General features: G+C 42.7%; 2 protein-coding genes across 5 annotated transcripts in view; both read left to right on the top strand.

The window, feature by feature from the left end:
* LOC136675609 (ankyrin repeat domain-containing protein 12-like) overlaps positions 1–8,242 on the top strand; it is a 41,978-nt gene extending 33,736 nt beyond the window's left edge. For all 3 annotated transcript variants that reach the window (XM_066652250.1, XM_066652251.1, XM_066652249.1), the window contains 5 exons: positions 181–4,859; positions 4,965–5,063; positions 5,334–5,477; positions 5,650–5,745; positions 6,657–8,242. In XM_066652250.1, coding sequence (XP_066508347.1) covers positions 181–4,859; positions 4,965–5,063; positions 5,334–5,477; positions 5,650–5,745; positions 6,657–6,842 — 5,204 coding nt within the window. In that variant the 3' untranslated portion in view covers positions 6,843–8,242. The remainder of the gene's footprint in view (positions 1–180; positions 4,860–4,964; positions 5,064–5,333; positions 5,478–5,649; positions 5,746–6,656) is intronic.
* Positions 8,243–11,083: 2,841 nt separating this feature from the next.
* LOC136675337 (twisted gastrulation protein homolog 1-A-like) lies at positions 11,084–24,579 on the top strand. 2 transcript variants are annotated; one of them, XM_066651825.1, is made up of 5 exons: positions 11,084–11,222; positions 12,230–12,363; positions 17,199–17,298; positions 19,673–19,930; positions 21,830–24,579. In XM_066651825.1, exons 2-5 carry the CDS (start codon positions 12,241–12,243, stop codon positions 22,009–22,011), a joined length of 663 nt encoding a protein of 220 aa, XP_066507922.1. In that variant the 5' UTR covers positions 11,084–11,222; positions 12,230–12,240; the 3' UTR covers positions 22,012–24,579. The 2 variants fall into 2 exon arrangements, with proteins under 2 accessions (XP_066507922.1, XP_066507921.1); XM_066651824.1 differs by lacking the exon at positions 11,084–11,222 and adding an exon at positions 11,251–11,401.
* The last annotated feature ends 163 nt before the right edge of the window (positions 24,580–24,742 follow it).

The following is a 24,742-nucleotide window of genomic DNA, read 5'->3' as shown; positions in this document are numbered from 1 at the left end:
CTGCCTTATGTGTACTTGTGTTTGTCATGAATTATTATTTTTCTGTGTTTTTCTGTTGCACATTAATCATAGGAATGATAAATAATTGTTTCTTCCTTGTCTGTTATTTTAAACTTTATACCTGAGTAGAATATTTAATAACTGATTCTCTTCTTTGGCTCTGTGTTATATATATTAAAGAATCTGAAGATCCTCCGTCTGTGAACCCTTCCAGTGTAGATGAAAATGTGGAATACTCTGATGCGGAGAAGGACTCTGAAGGCAAATCGACGACAGTGAAGGCCTCCTCTTCTGTTTCAGGCGTGGATGAGTATGAGTTCAAAGATGAGGACGAGGAAGAAGACCTGAGTAAAGCACTAAACGACAGGCATATATTGAGACGAGAACTGCGCCAGAGGGAAAAAGAGAGCAAAGAGCAAAATCATTATACGTCCAAGCAGTCGAGCAAGAGCGACCAGACCACAGCATCGTGCAAGTCAAAAAAGTCTAAAACTTCTAGAGTCCACTACTGCAACTCCGATAGCTCAGGAGATGAAACCGAGACGCTGTCTGAGAGAAAGTGTTCGCCAACAAGATCAGTCGGTAATGATGCTCACAAAACAGAAAGTAGGACAAAAAAAGAAAACTTGAACCTCACACCTGCGGAGCAGAAAGAAAAGGGAAAGCTTAATAAGAAGAAGAACAAAAGTCAGAGTAAAAACAAGGAGAACCAGGAGGTTCGAGAGGATGGAAAAGAGAACAGCAAATCTCTTCTCTTTTCCACAGCAACAGTGTCCGACAACGCTGACAAGAGCGTTCGAGAGGAGGACTCATTCAAAATGTCCTTCAGCCCTAAGGACGATTCATCAGTACATCTCTTTCACTTGTCTGCGGTGAAGTCCCCGAAGCTGAATCATAGTCAGACTGACAAGCAGACCACACCGTTAAAACAGGAAAATGCAAAGACTTGCGTCTCCATTGTAGATGGATCCTGCCCCATAGATGGAGTCAAGTACAACCACTACACAGATTCTGACTATTGCACGGAAGGTCCTAGCAGTAAGGGCTGTAAGCACAAGGAAAAAAGCAAACACCATCACAAGGAACTCAACTTGGACGTAGATGATGAAAACTCCAGTCCTATTAAAGATGCCAGTCTAAGCAATAGCATGGATGGCTCTGAAGGTGCCTTCAGAAAGGGTGACAAGGATAGCAAGGTTGTGAAAAAGCATAAATTGAAACATAAGGAGAAGGACAAATACCGGAAGTACGACGAGGCTGAGAGGAATTGTCACCGGCAAAAAGAAGTGCGGAAAGAGGGACATAGGAACATGGAGTTTGATCGGGAGTTTTGGAAAGAGAATTTCTTCAAAAGTGACGAGAGCGAGGAATTAGGAGGGAAATGCGAGACACCGGGTAGCTGCTCTCCTCAGAAGTCCCTTGATTCATCGCCAGATAAAGAAGAAAAGAACACTTCAAAAGACAAGCATTCGAGCAGCAGCAGCAGCAAAGAGAGGAAACCAAAGGATGAAAGAGAGAAAGACAAGTTCATAAAGAAAGAGAAGAAAGAAATGACATACAAAGAAGAAAAAGGAAAGGATTTGAGAGGGCCTGAAAATGATGAACGTGTAGAAGTTCTTCCCTTGGTGCGAAAGCCTGATGACTCTGTTCCTAGTGCTGTTGTAAAAGAGGAGGCAGAGGAAAAGCCTGTCGTCGGCAACTTGGTCGACCAAAATCAGGCGGAGTCCACTGAGAAGAGTGCTCGAGAGAAAAGTGATAAACGGCTGAGCACAAAGGAACGAGAATCTGAAAAAGCAGACAGAAAGCATCCTGACAAAGATAAAAAAATTAAATTAGAGCATGTACCAGATAAATCTGATCTCCATAATTCTACCGATCGATGGAAAGAGAGGGAAAAATTAACCAGCACTTCCCATTCGCCTGGTGACAAAAGCCACAAAGAAAGTGAAAAACTTAAAGTAGTACCTGTTATAAAAAAGCATGAGGAAAACAAGAAGAGCAAGGACAAGCTTGAAAGAAGAAGCGAGAAAGATCGGCAAGAAAAAGATCATTCTTCTAGTGAACACAGGGACAAAGAGAAAGATAAAACAAGTTCTGAAAAGAAAGGAAAAGTTTCAGAGAAAATTTGTGATCATGGTAAAATTGAGCGAGTTAAAGAAAAAGATAAGGATTCTGAAAAGAGAAAAAAAGAAAAATCTAAAGAATCCACTCCTTCCTCCACGTCAAGTTCAAATCTCAAACTTCTTTTGGAAGAGAAAAAGGGGTACATGTCTGAGAGCAATAGAACTGTCACTTCAAAGTTAAAGGAAGAGGTCGTGAAAACCCCTGAAAAAGAAAGGGACAAACGAGATAGGGATCGAGATTCTGAAAGACATCGCGATCGGGAGCGTGACCGGCACAAGGAAAAGGACAAAGATAAGGACAGAACTCCGCAGAATAGAGATAGCAAACCTGGTAAAGCAAGGCCTACTGAGCTGGAGTCTGACAGGTCTAAATTCAAAGCCTCGCCTGCACAAAAGGATACTCGTCCTAAAGAGAAGAGGTTGGTCAATGATGATCTTATGCAAACCAGCTTTGAACGTATGCTTAGCCTCAAGGACCAGGAGATTGAGCAGTGGCACAAGAAACATTTGGAAAAAATCAAGCAGAAAGAGAGAGAAAGATTAAAACAACGACCAGGGACAGACTCTGGGAAACCGAAAATCAAAGATAAAACAAAAATGCCTTCAACCAATGATGTGTGTGCAAACAAGGAACTCTTACGCTCCAAGAGCTCAGACACGCCAGAGAGTTATGGTCGAGAGAAGACCCTAAAAGATGCCACCAGTGGAAGAACACTTTCATTAGATGCAAAGAATCTCCCGTGTTTTGGAAAGACCGGTCCGGTGATTGAAAACAGCCTCAGTCGGTCTCCGAGACCAGACAGTGAAAGATCTGGCATCATGTCGAGATCCGTGTCCATGATCTCAGTAGCCAGTTCAGAAGATTCCTGTCCGGCGGCCATGCTAACGCCTAAGCTTAATGAATATGATTCAGACCTCAATCTAGATGCGTCTGATTCCCAACCTTCTTTCCTGCAGTCTTCCCTCGTTCCTCAGTCCTCCAGATCGCCGGGTATTAACGATAAAGATACTAACAGTCTTCCTGACACAGCTCCTTGCAATCGAACACCGCTTTCAAGCAGACATGCGTCTCCTTACTTAAGAGCTATCCTGGACGAAGATGACAAGTCTGCCGCAGTCGAAGCCGACAGACTGACGGAAGAATCTCAAAAAGCTGGTGACGTTGCATGTTCTGGTGATGAGCTTAGTAAAGTCCACACAACAGAGGCCAGTGCAGCACATGTAGAGGAGAGCCAGAGCAATCAAAGCTGCTTAACAGCACATCTCCCTTGTGCTACACCTGAAGTCGAACAGTCTGCCAATGTTGAGGATGAAGGTAGCACTTTAAGTAGCCAGTTTGGAAGTGTCACACACTCTCAAGATCCTTATTCAAAGGACCTCGCAGGTCAGCAGACTAACCTGCCACAAGCCAGCAATCCGTTGCTGACTACGGTAGAGATCAGCAAACCGAACTCCGCAGATTCTTTGCCAGAGCAAAGTGGGCAGTGTCAGCTTGATAACTCCGATGTAGACGGGACAGAAGGCTCAAACAGAGATGACTTGTTGGCCACTGTGCCCCAAGCTGAATCACTCGTGTCATTTCAGCCACAGCTTTGTTTGAACACTAAGACACCTGTGCATTCGAATAACCTGCAATGGGATGCTGCCTTGGAGCCTAAAAGTGACCAGTCTATAAAAGCTGATACAGATATGAAACCAGAGGAAAAGGAGAGGAATCTATCAGTAGGACCTGTAAACAAAGTGGAAGATGCAAGTGTGGAGAGCACTTCTGGATGTGTCATAATAGACTGGGTAAGCAGCCCAGATTCATCAAATGCTCCATGTGGGGTCGGTCGTGAGGAGTCTGCAAAGGCTACGTTGTGTGCAGTGAATACACCGCAGGATCCCCAAGAGGTTGTAAAACAGACTGATTTGAATTCACAAGAAGATTGTAAATCAAAGCTTACTGATGAGCAGTTGGGCGCTGAAGGTTCTCCGTTAGAGAAAAACGATAATTGTTTGCCCACACCTTTGTCTACAAACGTATGCCCTAGTCCTAGCCCTGAGCAGACAACTGAGGAGCCGATGGAAGTGTCTGAGGAGGGGCAAGACACTAGACTTGCTGAAACGAAAGTTGAGAAAGTAATGCCCACTGAGGAGAAGCCTCAGCCCCAGTGTCTCCCAGAAGCTAGGACAGATGTAGATGTAGAAATGACAGAAGAGCCCGCCCCTGACGAGAAGCCATCAAAACCAGACGCTACGTCAGATGGAGAACAAAATCAAAGCTGTTCTGGTGTTTGCGACGCTTCAACAGAGCCAACAAGTGGAGAAGCCTCTGGAAGCTCTTCTCCATTGTCTGTAGTAGACAGAGACAGCGAGCCATCTGGGGCAAGGTCTAAGGTCCGGCTTCTGGACGATGAAGTCGACGCACAGGTGACCCATCCAAGGAAACGAAAGATGCACAGGGTTTCTCCTCCAAACCAAGCCAACCTATCAGCGCAACAAATCAAGGAGAAGACCCAACAGTCTTTGGCAGCAATTGTAGACTCACTAAAGCTTGAAGAAATTCAGCCCTACCAGACCGAACGGGCTAACCCCTACTACGAGTTCCTGCATATCCGCAAGAAGATTGAGGAGAAGAGGAAGGTGCTGTGTAGTGTCATCCCTCAAGCACCACAGTACTATGATGAATATGTCACTTTTAACGGGTCCTACCTGCTCGATGGGAACCCCCTCAGCAAGCTTTGTATTCCAATGGTGAGTTACTGTTTCTCACTTACTTTTAATGGAGAAAGATCAACAGAGAACTCTCCCAGTCTAAAAACATTGTTAATTTCTTTTTTTTATTTATTTCTGTCTTAGATAACTCCACCACCCTCTCTGCCTGAGCCATTAAAAGAGATGTTCAAACAGCAAGAGGTAGTGCGGATGAAACTGCGCTTACAGCACAGCATTGAGAGGGTAAGTGGCCTCTCCTATTTCAATGATACTTGGTTCCTTTGAAGCAGAGAATTTAGCTTTGGCAATGGTGTGACCTTCAGTGGTGCATACTTGGTTTTGACTTCTATCTTGAGTGAACAGTGAGATGTTTAGCTGTGTACATCAGGCTTTTCTTATTTTAATGTCATCTCATCTTTTCAGGGAGTCCCTTTTGCCATCTGTACATGGACAGAAATGCTAGCGATTGTATGTGTACAGGTAAATATTAACATGTTTTCGTCTACCGTGCAGGAAAAACTGATTGTGTCCAATGAGCAAGAAGTCTTGCGTGTTCATTACCGCGCTGCAAGAACGCTAGCCAATCAGACGCTCCCGTTTAGTGCCTGCACTGTCTTGTTGGATGCGGAGGTGTACAATATGCCCCAGGACGTACAGGTAACATAAAATGTTTCTACATGTCTGGCTTTATTACGTTTCTTTAAATGCCTGCAGTTGAAATGTTGCATCACACTATTTTCAAAGCACTTCTTAAACTGAAATATACTGGATCTGGACCTAAAGATACCCACTTTTTCCCTGAATGTTCATACTGTGTTGTTTATTGCAGGGTGATGATGGGAAGACCTCAGTGAGGGATCGGTTCAATGCAAGGCAGTTCATGTCATGGCTTCAAGATGTTGATGACAAGTTTGACAAGTTAAAGGTAAAAACAATTAATTTAATGATTAACATGTGGGCTGTGTGTAATATTTACCAGAAAAGGTATCATTTCAGATTAGTTTTTTTTTTTCAGATTCATGGGCAGTTATTTATTTTTGTGACTACTGATAGTTAGGCATAGATTATTTGGTTCGGTAGATCATCATTTTGTTTTTATTATCATTTTTACATACAGTGGAACCTCTACCTACGAACTTTATCCGTTCCGTGACACGGTTCGTAAGAGGAAAAGTTCGTTTCTCGAGTCAATTTTCCCCATTTAAAATAATGGAAAAGCAATGAATGTGTTCCAGCCCCCACCCCGAAAGTCACCCTTTTTGAACTGATATATGTTTACAACACTCTCAAATTAGTAAAAAAGTACATGTAGCGTTACTAAAAATAAAAGAGAAATACAGTGGTAACAGTAATAAAAAAGAAATAAAGTTTTAAGTGGTTACACATCGCTACCTTGAAGACGTGACGACTGGCTGGAGGAGTAACACAGGCACTGGCTGTATGACGGGAGGTGGGGGGTGGGTGGAATAACGGAGAGTAGGTGGGTGAATGTGGGGAGACGAAGCGTAGATACGGCTTAACTTAGCACGAATTTCGATGTCTGCTATTTACACTAATGCTAAATTGCTAAAGCTACAATGTGCTAATCTTAAAAGCTCACTCAAGTCTGGGCGCTGGGAGACTCGCCTATTGGGGTCAGTGGCCATTTCCAGCCGCCGGCTCGGAGGAGGCTCGGGTTCGTTTCTAGAGTCGTGGTTCGTTGGTGGAGGCAAAAAAATTCAAAAGCCCGGTTCGTATCTTGGAAAGTTCGTTAGTAGAGGTTCCACTGTATTTCCTTTCTCTCATTCCTAATTCTGTTTTGTTAACTCTTTGCTCTGGTTGCTGTTTCTGTCTCAGACGTGTCTCCTGATGAGACAGCAGCATGAGGCAGCAGCTCTCAATGCTGTGCAGCGTTTGGAGTGGCAGCTGAAGCTCCAGGAGCTGGATCCAGCCACCTACAAATCAACCAGCATCTTTGAGATTCCTGAGTTCTACATCCCTCTTGTGGAGGTCAACGACGACTTTGACCTGACCCCAATATAAAAGCGGTGAAATGAGCCTCAGATTGAGAACGCTCATTTCTCCGGCCAGGGCCAATACACGGTCAGGACTTGAGAGACAAAAGAACACAAAGCACTTGTTTTGGGCGTGTGTGTGTGTGTGTGTGTGACACACACACTCATGTTTGTGGTGTAGAGCTCTGCCTCGCACTATAAACCAGGCACTCCTGAGCTGTTAAAAAACAAGGAAAAAAAAATTTCAATGATGACACAAAAAGGAAGAACAATCATCTGTCTGTAGATGTGTCAGTCTGCAGGATGTTATTGTAAATCGCTCTCTGCAAGAGTGTCTGCCAAATATATAAATATAAATGTACACACCCCAGTGCTGTACCGGGTTCAAAGCCCATCTACGGTGTCCCTGAAGGTCCAAATATACGTTTTTTTTCTATACCAGCGCTTATATGTCCAATCACAAGGTCAAGAAGCACTTCAGATACAAGGACCCGGTCCAAAACGTAAGTTAATTCTTATAGTTACCGGGTTCAGGTCCAAACAAAAATGCGCTTAACTCTTAAGGCGGTAGACCCAAGGGCAGATGGACCTGCATTAAGGAGGTCCAGCCAGCAGAGGGCAGTGGCCACCTTTAATGACCAGAGGGAGAACGGGGAGAGAGAAAGTAAGCGAAGGAGGGAGAACGTTCTAAACACTTCTCCTTCACTAGGACAGAGAAGTCTCAATCCAATTTCTAAAGTGAGTGTTCATGATGTATAGATTGTGCTCTTCATTTTTTTAACTTATTTTATACATACTGATTGTGCATTTGTAAATAGTCATGTAATTATTGTTTTTAACTTGTAAAAAGAGAGAAAAGAACAGAAAGGAAGCATAATTAAAATAATAGATATTTTGATTGTACACTTTGTTTTGTCAAATGTTTAATGGACCAAAGTTGGTTTTATATTGAGCGTCCTCTGTTGTTGATGTTGGCTTAACTCTTTAAGCATGTGTTTTTGAATTATGTTCCCTTTTTTTTTTTTTTTTTTTTGTTACGTTTCTTCTACTTCTACTCGTTTCCTTCTAAATTCATCACAGCAGGTGTTTTTTGACTTGTGATTTCAATGCTGTGCATGCGTTGCAGGTTTGTACTTACTTTCTGGAAAGCTGTACTGTGGTGAGGTTTATGTAAGTGGTCCTGCTTTTTCCCGCCTTTGTCGTCTCTTAGTAACACTCACCTTCCTACGTGTTGTCCTGTTGTGTCTTGCGCACATTAAGAGAAAACCAGATTGTTGTGTCTTCTCGATAGAGAAAGAACTTACTTTTACAGTTGTAATGTGAGATCACAACAAAACCTATTTTTTACAACATAATGCCTTTTGAACGATGGTTCTAAAAATATGTCTATTTTAATATTTACTTGTTACATGATAATGTACATAATTGTAATATATAATTGAATAAATTTTATTGGTTGTGAAATCCAGAATGCTTTCGTTGTGGTGTTTATTTTGTGTATGAAATGCTCCAAAGCACAGGCATCGTTATCAACTCTGAACGTTTTTAACAAGACCAGGCAAGTCTTCTGCATGGAATGTGTCACACAAGTGTCTAGAGGTGGAAGACTACTGAATAATAAACAGCCACTTTCTCGCAATAAAACGTTTTGTTTTATTGTTACACTAATGTTACTACTATTGATGCTATTGCTATACTACTACTATTAATTGTTGTTATTTGGGGACACGGTGGCGCAGCAGGTTAATGTCGCAGTCACACAGCTCCAGGGACCTGTGAGGAGTGGGGTGTGTTCTCCCTGTGTCTGTGTGGGTTTCCTCCGGGTGCTCCAGTTTCCTCCCACAGTCCAAAAACACACGTTGGTAGGTGGATTGGCGACTCAAAAGTGTCCGTAGGTGTGAATGTGAGTGTTTGTTGCCCTTTGAAGGACTGGCGCCCCCTCCAGGGTGTATTCCCGCCTTGCGCCCAATGATTCCAGGGAGGCTCTGGAACCACCACCGCCCTGAACTGCATAAGCGCTTACAGACAATGAATGAATGAATGTTTGGGGATGGGGCAACACTCTGGCGCAGCAGGTTAGTGTCGCAGTCACACAGCTTCAGGGACCTGGAGGTTGTGGGTTTGATTCCGTGAGGAGTGTGGTGTGTTCTCCCTGTGTCTGCGTGGGTTTCCTTTGGGTGCTCTGGTTTCCTCCCACAGTGACTCAAAAGTGTCCGTAGGTGTGTGTGTGTGTGTTGCCCTGTGAAGGACTGGCGCCCCCTCCAGGGTGTGTTCCTGCCTTGTGCCCAACGATTCCGGGTAGGCTCTGGACCCACCGCGACCCTGAACTGAATAAACACTTACAGATAATGAATGAATGAATGTTTGGGGATGTACATTTCTACAAAGGCTATCGGTCCAAGTTATTCATGCAGTGACTCAGTAAGAACCAGCAATGTACATTACATTGAAAGAACTCAGGAATTTAAACAATTTCTAATAATTCAATAATGCACAGAGATGTATAATAAAAATGTGTTAAGGTGTTTGTAAAATGTTACGTTGTCATCGTTCTGTATAACATCATACGGGAAAATATTTCATTGATAGATTGTACAAAAACCAGGAGTAAAAGGAATATTCTAGAAACTCTGACCCAGGGAGTGCAGGGTCCTAATTTCAGCCTGTGCTCTAGAACCTTAAATAAAGGCCTGGTGTTCCTGCCTCCCCACACTGCTCCCTCCAGAACCGATTATAACGAAGACGGCAGGCAGCCGCTGAACAGTCGTTTTCACCGGAACGGTTCTGAACCGAAACTATACATTTAAATGAATCGCAAGTCGTGTTCAACTGATTAGCTTTGGGCTGCGCGAGCCGACTCAATAGTATCCAACTGATTCGATTCTCAAATTATAAATATTTTCCAGTACACAAACAGACCGGCTCGAACTGCGAGGAAACATGCTGAATTTTACAAAGCAAAGAGCGGCGGACCACTGTTGACCCACTGAGGTCAAAGTTGAAGGTCCACTAGTGTTTTACACAGCGTTTTCTGTGCGGACCGCTGCTGATTAAACAGAATTTTAGACAAAATGCCACATTTGAGCACTTTTCCATTCACAGTCCAATTTACATTTTTCCCCTCATTAGTTTTTTTTTAATTATTATTATTTTTATAAATAAGATTAGTGAATAATTTTAATCAGCACAGTGTCAACATTTTTATCATTTAATCATTTTATTTCAGTCTTATACTCATTATTATATCTCTCATAGTTGTTGGTAATATCTGTATTAGTGTGTTTTCCAAAATAAAAGTCTCTGTGAATGTAAAATCTGTTTGAGGAGATTATAAATGAGTTATATCCTGTACAGGACCAGCAGTGGTGTGCCAGCCATTTTTCTCCAGGTGCTATAGTGTCCTCCCACCGTCCAAAAACACACGTTGGACCATTGACTAGCATAGGTGTGAGTGAATGTGTGTGGTCTCCCCTGTGATAGTCAGGTGCACTGCAACCCTGAACTTGGTAAGCTGTTATAGACTTACCAAGGGGGTGGGGTCTTTTACATCTTTAATTGCTGCACAAAACAGGACTACTGACGTGCAGACTGACCAATTAAATGTTTACAGAGAAGGTTATCGACCAATAACGGTAGCTCTACAGTCAGACCGTCCAATCAGAAGATTTTAGGCTACGCCACCACGTCCCCTTCTCACTCAAGCGAACCAATCGGAGTAGGGGAGGGCGGGACTAGTTTGTAAACGAAACTTCTCGAAGTTCTATGTAAGCTCTAGAAAAACAAAATGCCGGACGTTTGTGAAATTCCGCCCGGACATTTTTTTAAGTCTAAAAACGAGGACATGTCCGGGTAAAAGAGGACGTCGGGTCACCCTACTATAGACAATGAATGAATGTATTTAAAGCAATTATATACATTTTCTTGTCATATTTGTGATGTTTATTTACTATGAAGTAAAATACTTGGTGATCATGTTATTGTGGTGATTCCAATTATCACCAGCACTTGTATTTTGGCCTTACCTTTAATATCTACAATTAACCCAATATATTCCTGTAGTTGAAACTAGCTTAACTCTCTGGCTCATTTCAGAGCAGTGCAAGAGGTTAACACTGAAAAAGTGTGAGAGGCTGTGATTATTTACTGGAAATTTCGAGAATGATTCATGAAGCTACAGAAGACACGATTCAAACGGTCTTTTGAATAAGTTCGAAAGAATCATTTAAAAGAGTCGGTTCCGAGCGATTCATTCACATCACTAATGTTCAGGAGCGAGCGTAGCGTAGGGAGTGTCTTCTCTGGACAAACTCCCGGCGAGACAGCACACAGCACCGGGGCCAGACAAAGAGAACAGAACCACCCGTGAAATCAAGACTTTTAGACAGAGAGCTGGTGCCGGATTCACGCGGTAAGAGCCGCTTCGTGCTTGTCCTTTCAGGCTGAAGTTCACCGCTCACTGCAGCTGGAGAAAGTCTTAACTCTGAACTCAGGTTAAAACTGTTGTACTGCGTCACTGTGAGACTGTTCATGTTGCAGCTGCAGCTACACTAAGAATGTTCCATCTTAGAAGCACATCTGGAATTCAAGGTCTGCTTAATAAAGTTATTTTTGTACATATATTTCGAACAGGATTATTAAGCTAGAAGAGCCTACTTCATGAAAAAGGCAGTGTATTCAGAGCTAAAGCCTTTCGAATTGGTTGTTAGGATGCTTCCAGAAAGTTGTCATTGCACTTCTTGTTCGCGGTTACTTCTTGTAATGTAGTTGCTATGGGATACCCGTTCTTAGAGTGTTGCTACTATGGTTACTTTGGTTTTCCAGGTGGTTGCTTGGGTATATCTAGGTTGCTTTTATATTTCAGGTAGTTGCTAGGAATTGGTTATGTACCACAAGTAGTTGCTCTGGTGTTGTTTTGTGGTGGCTAAGGTATCCAAGGTAGTTGCTATGATTTTGCTAAGGGATATCATGTGGTCCTAGGGTGTTGCTAAGTGGTAGCTTAGGTATTCCAGGTAGTTGCTAGGAAGTGGATAAATGTTATTATAGGCATTTGCTTTTGTGTTGGTCTGTGGTTGTTTTGGTACCTCAGGTGCTGGCTATGGCATTGCTAGATGGTTGCTAAGCAGTTGCAATTGTTTTTGGGGCCTTTCAGGTAGTTATTAGAGTGCTGTTGTCATACATATACTAATTTAATGGAATGATTAATGCAGAAAATAATTCATTCCTTCACTTATTATAATTCTTCAGTAGTTACCACACGTCTTTCTCAGTTTTAGGTCATCTATTTAAAAACTGGAGGTCAAAGTGTACATCACTGATTAGGCTTGTCGCAAAAAAGGAATTAAGAAGACATGCCTTGATCAGGAACTCTCAAATCCTGTCTCAGAAGATGATATTGTTGTTCCTGGTGTGTTGTAGGTGCTGGAGTGATGAGGATGAGGGCTGTGTTCTTCCTCCTCTCAGTCTGCTCCTCCCTAATCCTCCTCATCAGTGTGTCCTCTGCATGCAATAAAGCACTGTGTGCCAGTGACGTCAGCAAGTGCCTCTTACAGGTGAGTTGTACCGCTTCAGGGTCAGGACCAGTACAGGAATAATATAATAATATAATATCTGTTCTGGAGATGTGTCCTCGGTTTTTAAAAAGAATCCACAGCCATTTTTCTGAGCTTCAGTCTCAGAAGTTGGTCACATGTTCTAATTCTCACAAGTAGAAAACGAGTAATCCACCAAGTCACTTCACTGCTCTGAATATATGAGCAACGTCTCTGTTTCATTTGTCAATTTCTTTTTCTCATTAATGGCTTCTCAGCCGCTTCTCAGTCTCTCAGACCCACAGAACTGACCGTCTTTTGCAGATGAAAGTGCTGTTTAAGTTCTGGGGTGTGTATTTGTGGTCTGGTAGGTCTTGCATGGTTGTTAGGAGTCTAGTTTTCTCTGTGTTTTTAATACGATTTGGCACGTTTTTCAGGAGGATCATTACAACTTCCTGGTAATATTATTCAACTGATATGTGGCAGTAGTTTTTGCTCGTCCTCTTTCAGTGAAGTGTGACTGTAGAGCAGCAGGCTTCTGTCAGGACAGACTTTCCTTTAAGCTTTGTTTCGGTCACAGAATCTTCTGAGGAAATGAGCTCTACTGATCATCAGTCCTGATTGTAATCTCTCTCTCTCTCTCTCTCTCTCTCTCTCCAGAGCTTCTCTTACTTTTTCACTCTCTCAGAATTTCTTTTCAGTTGTTTTTCTCAGTCCAGAGAACTGTACTACTTTGACAAATAATGACACGTGCAAAACTTGAAATTAAAAAGTCCCACAAGGCTCCAAGCCCTCAGTACAGAATGTTACTAAGGTCTCTTTTTGAATTATGACACAGCTGCTATACTGCCCCCTATGGAGCTTTTCCACTACATGGCACTTACTCGCCCCGGCCCTACTCTGTTTATTTTGCCTTTTATTATATTACACAAATTAATTACCTGGAATCCGGGTACTTTTTTTAGTACCTGTTCACCCGTGGTTCCAAGTGAGCTGAGTAGGGACTAAACGTAACGTATAATCCTTGCAGAGTTGGCCACAGCAGAATGCATATCCTCAGCACAAACTAGTCATTTGTAAAATATCCAAACTACAGTAACAACCACATGTTTGTATCTGACTCACAACAGCAGCTCGTAAAAGCTCTGGTCTTTTGAAGAAGTTCAAATGGTCTTTGGATTGGATTGGAGTTGTTGCGGCTTCCAAAGCCCATGGCTCCTGTTAGAGACATTGTTTTGCGAAGTCACTGGCTACGTTTTTGTGGGGAGGCGATTTATTGGAAAACTAAGCAGGTACCAAAAAGCAAATAGAGCTGAGTATAGAAGGTAGCAGTGGAAAACACCACCAGTGGCCTCTGTATTATCTTGTAGCAATGGAGCATAACCTGGTTTGTTAGGGACCACAAAGCAATTTGGTGTCTGTGAGGAGTGTGGTGTGTTCTCCCTGTGTCTGCGAGGGTTTCCTCCGGGTGACTGTCTGTGAGGAATGTGGTGTGTTCTCCCTGTGTCTGCGTGGGTTTCCTCTGGGTGACTGTCTATGAGGAGTGTGGTGTGTTCTCCCTGTGTCTGCGTGGGTTTCCTCCGGGTGACTGTCTGTGAGGAGTGTGGTGTGTTCTCCCTGTGTCTGCGTGGGTTTCCTCTGGGTGACTGTCTATGAGGAGTGTGGTGTGTTCTCCCTGTGTCTGCGTGGGTTTCCTCCGGGTGACTGTCTGTGAGGAGTGTGGTGTGTTCTCCCTGTGTCCGCGTGGGTTTCCTCTGGGTGACTGTCTGTGAGGAGTGTGGTGTGTTAATATAAATAATATACAGTTGTTTGGCAAAAATAAAATGCGGTATCTCTTTTAAGGAACCTTTTAAGACCCAAGATATCCGAGGTTAGACATTGCAAAGTTGTATCATTTCTGCTGCCCCCACTGTGGTCCAGATTATGTTACCCTCATGCTGTATAATGAGAGACAGAGAAAGAGGGAGAGGCTTGGGGGGAAGGAAAGTGAGGGTAGGTGAAAGGAGGCTTGTTTGGCTCATGGTGGTCTCCCAGGTCCACGCAAGCCTCCAATTGCCAAGGGACAGAGATATATATATGAGAGAGAGAGAGATACAGTGTTTTAGAGGAGGATTTATATGGGTGAACAAAAGCCAGACAGAGAACAAGACACAGAGATAGAGGAGCTCCACTGGGACACAGGGCTATTTTCTCCCTCCGTGTGTGTGTGTGTGTTTCCAGCTGGATATGCTCAGTGTGTGTGTGTGGGTGGGGTAGCAGTCATTTAAAGAGTCACAGATGGTTTGTGGGGCAGTGCACGTCCTCTCAGGGGCGAGAACTTTCTCCAGCCTAGTGCACTACTAGTGTTCATTCGTAGTGGATGCTCTCTGATATCGTACGGTAACAATGCTCCAAAGTGAAAAATCATGGCTAAAAAGGCCATAAAAGTGGTCACAATTAATGAAGACATCAAACTTACTCTGATTCCTAACAGAATGGCCCCTTCTTTAATGACACAACAGGTTTATTCTAGTCCCCGAGCTTTTGTGTAAATTGAGGCTGATTTTATCTGATACATTTATTGTTATTATTATTATTTTATTAATTTTTTTAGGACAAAAGCTGAAGGAAGCTCACGTACATTTCATAACATTATGATACTAAATAACATGAGAATGCCATTATCAGACAATTAGCAGTTGTCTGTCTGTCTCTCTCTCTCTCTCTCTCTCTGTGTCTTTGTGTGTGTGTGTGTGTGTGTGGTGGATCTGTAATGACTGTGAGACAGATTCTGTCAGGATGTTGTGTTTCTGGTGAACATGTGTTTCCCCAGAGAGAGAGAGAGAGAGAGAGAGAGGGAAGGAGAGACAGAGAGAGAGAGCAAAAGAAGAGAGTAAAGCTGTGCTCTGTGCTCCAGGTGTTTACTTTTCTCCTCCCCCTTCATACACTCCCCACTAAAGGCTGTGACCTACCTCTGTATGGAATTCTCTCTCTCTCTCTCTCTCTCTCTCTCTCTCTCTCTATTTCAGTATCTCTTTAATCTTCCCCGCTGCCAGCAGAAGACAGCTGCTGTACACCACAGATGTAAACGGCCATGTGTCAAAAGTTTGGGATCGCTTTTTCGGAAACCTTTTTTCTTTTGTTTGTTTAAAAACTCGAAACATGTCCCAAGCGAGGACTAAAAGAATTCCACTGGGGAAAACAAACGGCCGAAATGAGTTTTCTCTGGCGGGAGGCTGGAGCAGTCCGTCCATGCTGTGCTCAGTCAGGAAGGTGAAAATCCGAAACTAAACTCAGGATATTGTCGGGACTTGGAAGGAGCGCTCTAAGGGAATTGGAATGCACAATCTTCAGCTCCTTCCCCCACAGTGAGGGTTACCTTTGCCAATGTCAACGCAGCCAGGGGCCCCTTTGCCCCTGCCATGTGCCCAAAGGGCATTGCACCACACCCTTAATAATGTGGACCTTGTGGGAGACGGGTTCACGTCGCTCTTCAGCGTTGGTTTTTCGGGCTGAGCGCAGATGAATCACGACGGCTGTCTGGCCGCCAGGCTCCCACCGTGTGACACTACCCCCAGGGCTGGGTCCAGGGGTAGGTCCCGGTGAACCGTTTCTGTGCAGGTTGTGTGTTGCTGTCATCAAATTCTAAATTTGTTCACATTTACAAAACACAAACAGGTTGGTCAGTGAAAACATCGGGAAACTGCACCACACACGAACACTAGCTTTAGGCTGGAACAAATGGTACCGTGACTCATCAGACCACACCACATGTTGCCAGTCTCCTGGGGTCCAGTTAGGAACCTCACGAGTCCAGGTGAGGCGCTGTGTCCAGTGTGTCTTCTGCTCCCATATCTCATGGATGGTAAAGAATACCGCACTGCCCTATAGGAGTGTGGGGTTCCTGCGTTGAATGTGGATGTGGATTCTGTCAGAGCAGCTTGAGTGTACACATGGACAATTCCGTGGGCCTTGTATGACGTATTCCCAGTACAAACGTGACACTGTGGATCGTGGAATGTGAAATTCCTGCACAACCTGGGAGATGGAATGGCCAATGTTTCGTCTCACTCACAACATGACACCCAACACTTTTTCCAAACCATCCCCTGAGGTAACTTCATAATCAATTTACGTACTGCTGTCCCATGACTTTGGGTATGTGAGTGTATAAACACACACACAGGCGCACATCTGGCTGCTTTAACCAGTGACCAACCCCCACCCCCTCCCTCTCCCCCTCGCCCTCTCCCTCTCTCTCTGTCACTGGGTGATTTGATGCCTTTTTTTTCAGCCAGGCGACAGTTTTTATTTCCATCGTGTTTGACCTTTTTGTAAACAGTCTCGAGTTCCACCAACATTTCAACATCTTTGGGTTTTGAAAGTTCCTGGAGTGTGCTGCTCCCTTCGATTTATTCGTGTGTCAGACCAGTCTGGCCTCTCTCTGGGTGATTTTATTCATCGGTGAGACTCTTGGACCTGCCGATGTTTACCTTTCCTTAAACCATGTAATTGGGAGTGACACAAGCAGCGATTTTGATGGCGAAGATTTGTGCAGTAGGCTGTGATTATGTGCTGAAATTCATGTGTTGCTCACTGGCCTTTAACATGCTCTCAGCTTTTCCAAGTGTGTGTGTATGTGTATGTGTGTGTGTGTAAATCCTGTCCCTATAAGGTAAATTTACATTTTAAAGTGTGGAGAGTTAGTGTAAAGTTAGGGTTAAGCTTAGTCTTAGGGTGGTGCTGGTAGAAGATGGTTAATGGGTATGATAGGGTAAGTCTGCCTGAAATTAATGCAAGTCAATGAAATGTCCTCTGAAACCATGGAGACAAGACTGTGTGTGTGTGTGTGTGTGTGTGTGTGTGCGTGTGTGTAGGGCTTATGCCAGTGTCAACCGTCTGAAGGCAACTGTTCCTGCTGTAAGGAGTGTATGCTGTGCCTGAGCACACTCTGGGAGGAGTGCTGTGATTGTGTGGGTGAGTAAATAGATCATCATTCATATTCATTCATTTTCTGAAACAGCTTATCTAGCTCAGGGTCTGGGTCTGGAGAAGGGTGACACACACTCACACATTCAGTCACACACTCGCACCTACGGACACTTTTGAGTTGCAGATCCACCTACTAATGTGTGGTTTTGGACCTTGGGAGGAAACCGGAGCACGCGGAGGAAACCCACGCAGACACAGGGAGAACACACCACACTCTTCACAGTCACCCGGAGGAAACCCACGCAGACACAGAGAGAACACACTACACTCCTCACAGACAGTCACCTGGAGGAAACCCACACAGACACAGAGAGAACACACCACACTCTTCACAGACAGTCACCCGGAGGAAACCCACGCAGACACAGAGAGAACACACCACACTCCTCACAGACAGTCACCTGGAGGAAACCCATGCAGACACAGGGAGAACACACCACACTCCTCACAGACAGTCACCCGGAGGAAACCCACGCAGACACAGAGAGAACACACCACACTCCTCACAGACAGTCACCCGGAGGAAACCCACGCAAACACAGAGAGAACACACCACACTCCTCACAGACAGTCACCTGGAGGAAACCCATGCGGACACAGGGAGAACACACCACACTCCTCACAGACAGTCACCTGGAGGAAACCCACGCAGACACAGAGAGAACACACCACACTCCTCACAGACAGTCACCCGGAGGAAACCCACGCAGACACAGAGAGAACACACCACACTCCTCACAGACAGTCACCTGGAGGAAACCCATGCGGACACAGGGAGAACACACCACACTCCTCACAGACAGTCACCCGGAGGAAACCCACGCGGACACAGGGAGAACACACCACACTCCTCACAGACAGTCACCCGGAGGAAACCCACGCAGACACAGGGAGAACACACCACACTCCTCACAGACAGTCACCCGGAGGAAACCCACGCAGACACAGAGAGAACACACCACACTCCTCACAGACAGTCACCCGGAGGAAACCCACGCAGACACAGGGAGAACACACCACACTCCTCACAGACAGTCACCCGGAGGAAACCCATGCAGACACAGAGAGAACACAGCTGGAGCAGGACTAAATAGATCATAATCATAATAATCAAAACTGCAGTATTACAATGTACAATGTGAAATATATAACTCAGTACAGAACTGGGCAGTTAGTAATCTCCTCAAACAGGTTGAGCTGTACCAGCGTCTACTCCTCTGAGATTTTGGAACATTTTTGTGAGGGTTTGATACCATTTAAACTTGCCTCGGATTGCTCTGGAACCCTGACAAATCCAGTATGTTAGAGTACAAGCCCCAAAAAAAGACTGTCCAAATAAACATAACTGCCTCTGCTGCATTAGCATTGCTGTCTTAGCTGTGGGACTGATTTGGACAGGTCTTCACTACCAGCTCATTCTCTCTTAACATTGTAGAGGGTGTGAGCTGAGAGGGACCAGATATTTTCTCAGTTTAAGGGAATAGTTTAACCAAGAAATTCTTAACCTCTTCATGAGCACAGATACAGTGAAGATGTGCTAAAGTGTTTATCACCACCGTGACATCAGTAAATAAAAATTTAAATAACAAAACTGGGGGGAGAGAAAGACTTTGCACTAGATATAGGAACATTGCAGAGGATTTAATTGCATTCAGCCACATTAACATTAGTGAAGTGAGGGGCTGGTGCTGCATGTTTAGTCTAGGATCACAAACACCACTCGTCCTAAGGATATTTTACAGTGGTTCATCGCTCCAGAAAACACATTTCCATTACTTCACAGTCCAGGGCTGGGAGTATTTATACCCTGCTCTCGAACACTCGGTGCCTGCCAGAGCATTTACACTTTACAGCAAAAATATCACAACGTATTCCAAACATGATCACGTTGTGTGAAGTCACGTTCCTTCCAGACTTTAAAGGGAACCTCACAACGATGGCAAAGATAAGTCTCTGAAAATTAAAACATCCCAGAGCCGATGCTGTGTTTCTTTCAGAGAGCTGAGAGTTAAAGTTCTGAGCGCAGCAGAAAGAGGAGCCAGTTCCTCAGCTGGGTTTGGAGCCATTTCTGACTCTGTATGAGGAACAGCTGTTTGGCCTCTGGCTTGAGAGTTCCTCTGAAATTCAGGACCTTAATAAAGCTCTGGGTCTACTCAACATCAGCTCAGGTTCAGAAACTCAAACAAAACCCTCATACCTGCAGTAAGCCAAACTTGTACAGATCATTGCTATTGTTGCCTTGGTTACTGCACAGGAAAGATATTTGTGTGTGCTATTCTATTGGACGGTTCAGTCAGATATGTATTCCATTATTTATATACACTTCCTTTTCGTTAACATACTTCATCTGGTGACACAGGGATGTGCAACCCCAGAACCTACAATGAGACTCCACCCACTTCCAAAAGCACGGTGGAAGACCTTCATCGACCAATCCCATCACTCTTCAGAGCCCTCACCGATGGCGACACCCCCATCAACATGATGGTGGTCTCCTTCCCTATAGCTGAGGAGCTTTCTCACCACGAGAACCTCGTCGCTTTCCTGGAAACGCTGGACGAACAGCACCAGAACGTCTCGTTGCCTGGCAGCAGCATCCATAGCAACTATGATAAAGGTACCAAGATCAATACAAAACATGTTTGCAAATATTTTAAACGGCTCTAATCATAGAAACTTGATTTCACTTTCTTTTTGTGATTAACCTTGGAGTAAACATTTATCGTTTAAAACAAAATCTCCTTTTCTCTCTTTACTCCTTTTACTTTTAAAGTTAGATGTGATTCACATTGAAGGGATGGGGAGTGTTGTCCCTACTGTTGTATTAAGGACTTTGGGGTGTGAGATATAGTGAAAATGATCAAATGCTGTGCTGTTCCTCGCTGCCAGGAAGCAAACTTCCAAAAAATGTTTTCCTAAAGTTGTCTTAGTTTTATCAAATTTAACAGTTGGTTCTAGGTAGTTTAATCCCACAGTTTTTGAAAAATATTCGTGTGATACCACAATCTGGCAGAAACGTCCATAATAAAGGTGCCATTACAATAGACACATAGTGAAATAACTTTCTTCTATGAAATGATCTACTGCAATTTGGGCTTAAATTGTAGCTGTTTGTTCTCCTTCAGCCATTTATTTGCTTGCAGTGATGAAGGGGTTTAACACGGTGTTTGTATAAATGGACGTAATCGTAGATGAGTAATACTGGAATAAACACAGAGATGACCATTTCTAACCTTGCTTTATTCTCAGATTGTTACTGTGTCTTAAAGAAGGACATTTGTTTCCTAAAAGACAGGAACAGCACAATATTTAATCAGCTCACAACCCACATCTTTTACTCTCCATATCACTTCAGCATGTGTGGGTGGAGCTAAACTGCGCTAAATTGAATGCGCAATCATATCTAAATGTTTTAAATCATTTATTGTAATTTAATTTTGTTAAATGTGGGGCCTTAAAGGCTAAGCACCACTTAATGGACCTCCATGAATATTCCACATTATTTTAGTTACTGACAGATATAAGTATGAATTAAAATGAAAATAGCAGCTTAATTTGCTTTAAAACTGACAATTTTATTAAATTGACGGAAAAACCCGAGCTCTCTACGGAAATTCTTGAACGCGACCGTGACGTCACTGGTGGACAACAGCTGAACAACGCCGCGGTAAAACACCGTTATGACTGACTGTTATGACAGTATCTAGCTAAATAACCAACATTATTCATGACAATAGCCTAGCAATAAGCTAAACTCAAATTTAGAGGTACCGTTATTCTTGTAAATGTGATCGAAGTCGAACTCGAATTCATCCGACACTATAAACCTCCGTAATGCAGCTACGTAGCCGAGTATAATCTGAGACACCGAGTTTAGCGAGTCAAGCTAACGCTAACTAACACCAACTAAAACAGGCGAAGTGAGTGTCCTTACCCTGTTTACCTCCATGTTACAGAGGCTCTTGAACACCTTTCGTTGGGGTCCTTACATGCCCATATTGTTGGAAAAGCGCCAGTGAAATGAGCTACAGATAACGGAGTGAGCGGATGGTCCTTTCCAAAGTGCCCGTTTAAAGTTGACAAATGTAGTCCATTTTCTGGATATTTTGGGATCTTTGGGCCATTTGTTCACAGATGTCCCACTGTACATTGAATGATTGCAGCCAAAAACAACACACCTTTTCCTCATTTTGCATTAAATTAAGTGCAGCTTCTAGAGTTGTTGTCCACCATCTACGTCACAGGCAAGACGCCTATTAGGGTTTCCCAACACCGTTTGGGGGGGGGGGGGGGACCAACGGTCTTTTAAACCTTATTCCTTGAATTAGTAAGAAATAACATGTTTTCTGACTATCAATAAACACAAGTAAGGATCTCAAATTCCACTGTATTTATTTGTTTGTTTGACACTTTCATATCGCTGGTGCTTAGCCTTTAAGTGTGTTAACGCAATAGCAGTCTGTTTGATAAGTGCTCAAGCCCTTTCCTCCCTCCTTCCCTTCTCTTGATATTCTAGAAAACCTGTGTACGGTGGTCTACTTTGATGACTGCTTGTCCATACGCCAGTGTAAACAGTACTGTAAGTCTATGGGAGCGTCAAAGTATCGCTGGTTCCATAACGCCTGCTGTGAGTGTATTGGACCTGAGTGTCTGGACTATGGCAGTAAATCTGTCAAGTGTATGAACTGTCTCGTCTGAAAATGTGGACACTCATGTGGCTACAAAATACACCTGAGCTTGTTTGTTCAGCAGTGTATCGCCTTAACACTTGGTTAAAAGCATTCACCAATTGATTACACTATTACTTTAGTTGCTAGGAACATGGCACTTGTATCATCCTCTATAACCTACAAATGTCAGTAATAGAGTAAAGTAACGATGGGTCTGAGTAATAATGTGTTTCACAGGGTGTGTAGGCATGCTGTAAATATTACAGCATCAGGGCTGTTTAACATTTAATTGCTTAAAAGAGTGGACAACAGGCAGCAGTAGGGACAGTATGAATCATTTCTAATTGTTTAAGTTATTGGTGAATTTAATTATCAACAGGAATCTGCTGCCAGTGCACAACCTGCTGCAATCACTACTTTTAAAAACATAAATAACAACAGTAAAAAAGGGAAGAATGAAAAATGAACCAAAGATCACTGCCAGGCTTAGGTTTACAGTCTGTGATTCTAATATTATGAGTTTTAATACAAAAGACATCAATTTGAGAATTATAACCAATAATATCAGGTTAAATGTGTTTTTTTACCAGTGTTTTGAGACGTCTGTTGATCCTAATAACAGCAATTTTATGACAAAATATTTTGGACGGAGCACAAACAGGTAATCAAATGTAATCAAAATGGCTCCCTAACCTCTGATTGGTATTGTACTTTACAGTGAGGCACTATTTTAGTTCACAAGAAAAGTAGCACTAGAAACACAAGTTCTTTCCGACAGTTCCACTATCCGTTGCTTAGTAACACAAAAATCACAATGCATTCTGGTCCACATTCACCTCAGGATGTGAGCTACAATGTTTACTATAAATTATGAGTGCATCTGGGGCTTATTTCTACTTTATAAGGTTTGATTTCACTCTATTTTGACTTTTTGATTCTGACACAAAATGAACAATGGCCTACGTACTCAGTAGTGTTTTAAATTTAAATAGGGAGCCATTTTGGTCACTGCCATTATGTTGTAGTGTCATTGATGCCGCCATTTTCAGTGTCAAAATACCATTGCAAACAGACTCAAAATGGCTTACCGTAATATTTTGATTATATTTACATTAACACTTAAGAACTAACATTGTTTCCTTTTTTTTCAATGTTATTGTTACAGAGATACATTGGAGTTTATGGATTTTTTTTTGAATATCAAATGTATCTGTTATTTTGTAATTTATCTGAAAAATGGACAAGTAGCAAGAGGGCCTGCCTTCAGTTATGCAATGAATGTTTAAAGTCGGATTATTTTATGTTGCTTTGTGGAGGTATGAGGTATTTTTATGTTTTCTTTGTAAAAAAAGATCACACTACATTTATGGAGCCATGCAGTAATTTTGATGTATTTTTCATTATATTTCTTTGAGATGCCTTGTATATTAAAGTAACGCAGACTGTCAGATTCAGAAAGGTTTATTAATTTGTTCAGCTTGGTGAGAATAAGGGAGCGTTATTCAGTAATGTCATAGCACAGACTGTCAATAAACGACACTGTTGTCTTTGCCAGTTCATTTGAAATATGGGGAGGCGGATTCTACCATAAAACATACTTCACTCTAATGCTGTTTCATTCCAATTCTGTTTTGAGATATTTATAATAAACCATGCTGAAATGGCTCAGTCCTGAGTAAAAGAGACAGTAGAAGGTGTTTCTGAATCACAGGTGTTTTACAGCAGTGAGTTAGCGGTGTGTTATTCATACCAGGCCTTCACCTCTCTGTTTTTATTTTCTGTCAGTGCTCTGCAAAATGTTAGTGCTGCCATGTGCGAATTTATACAGGAAGACAGCTGAGCAGCAGCCACACACACACACCTACACACACACACACTCACATACACAAAAAAGTTAATCCTGCCTATGATAGAATAAGGTGAATTACACTTTGTTCAATTTAGAATCAATTCGAGTTCCAAATGAGACCAAACGAGTCAAGTAGAATCGAGTCATGAATCGACACTTGACAGTGTTAGTTTTTTACCATCATATATTTGTTGGGAAATAAGAAGCCCTCACAAATGTCCTACGTATGGAATTATATAATGTACTAAGTCATATAAATGTTTGATAGCTATAAAATATACACTCCTTCCAGACTTTTCTAATGATTCCTCTGATCGTCGAATTATAAGCAGGACAGCGCCCTCTACAGGACAGTGTAAGAACATGCTGTATTTCCAGATCTAATTCCAAACACTCCAGATTTTTCTGATTTACAAATAATAATGAAGCAAAAGAACTCCCAAATATTTTTATAGCTGGTATAGAATCGGTTTTCAACGTTGTGTAGACCAAACACGTCCCAAGTCTGATTGTTGAGTGTTAAATATTTAAAAAAATTTGCTTCTCCTCTTCAGATTCATGCTAAAAGATATGGACAGGGGGTATGAGGGGAACTCAAAGAGGATGTCATATTTATTTTCATCACATTTGGTGCAATGTCTGCAGAATTTATAGTTGGTTCCACACCAACACCAAGAGTGTTTTCTAGTTATGGAATAAAATGAAATATTTTCTTTCTGAAAAAACTCAAAATAAAATGTAATTCTTTTAACCTATCATTCCTATTGTTTTTCTTTATTATTTTACACTGCTATATATATAACTTGTGTGTGTCTTCTTGAATCTTACACTGGCATAACCATGATAATTTTTCTAGCATAATGATGGAAAGAGCGGCACGGTGTTGCAGCAGGTTAGTGTCGCAGTCACA

This window comes from Hoplias malabaricus, chromosome X1 (genome assembly GCF_029633855.1).
Source record: "Hoplias malabaricus isolate fHopMal1 chromosome X1, fHopMal1.hap1, whole genome shotgun sequence".
NCBI classification, from domain to species: Eukaryota; Metazoa; Chordata; class Actinopteri; order Characiformes; family Erythrinidae; genus Hoplias; species Hoplias malabaricus.
Note: the sequence above shows the minus strand (reverse complement) of the source record. Positions and strands in the feature narration are given on the sequence as shown.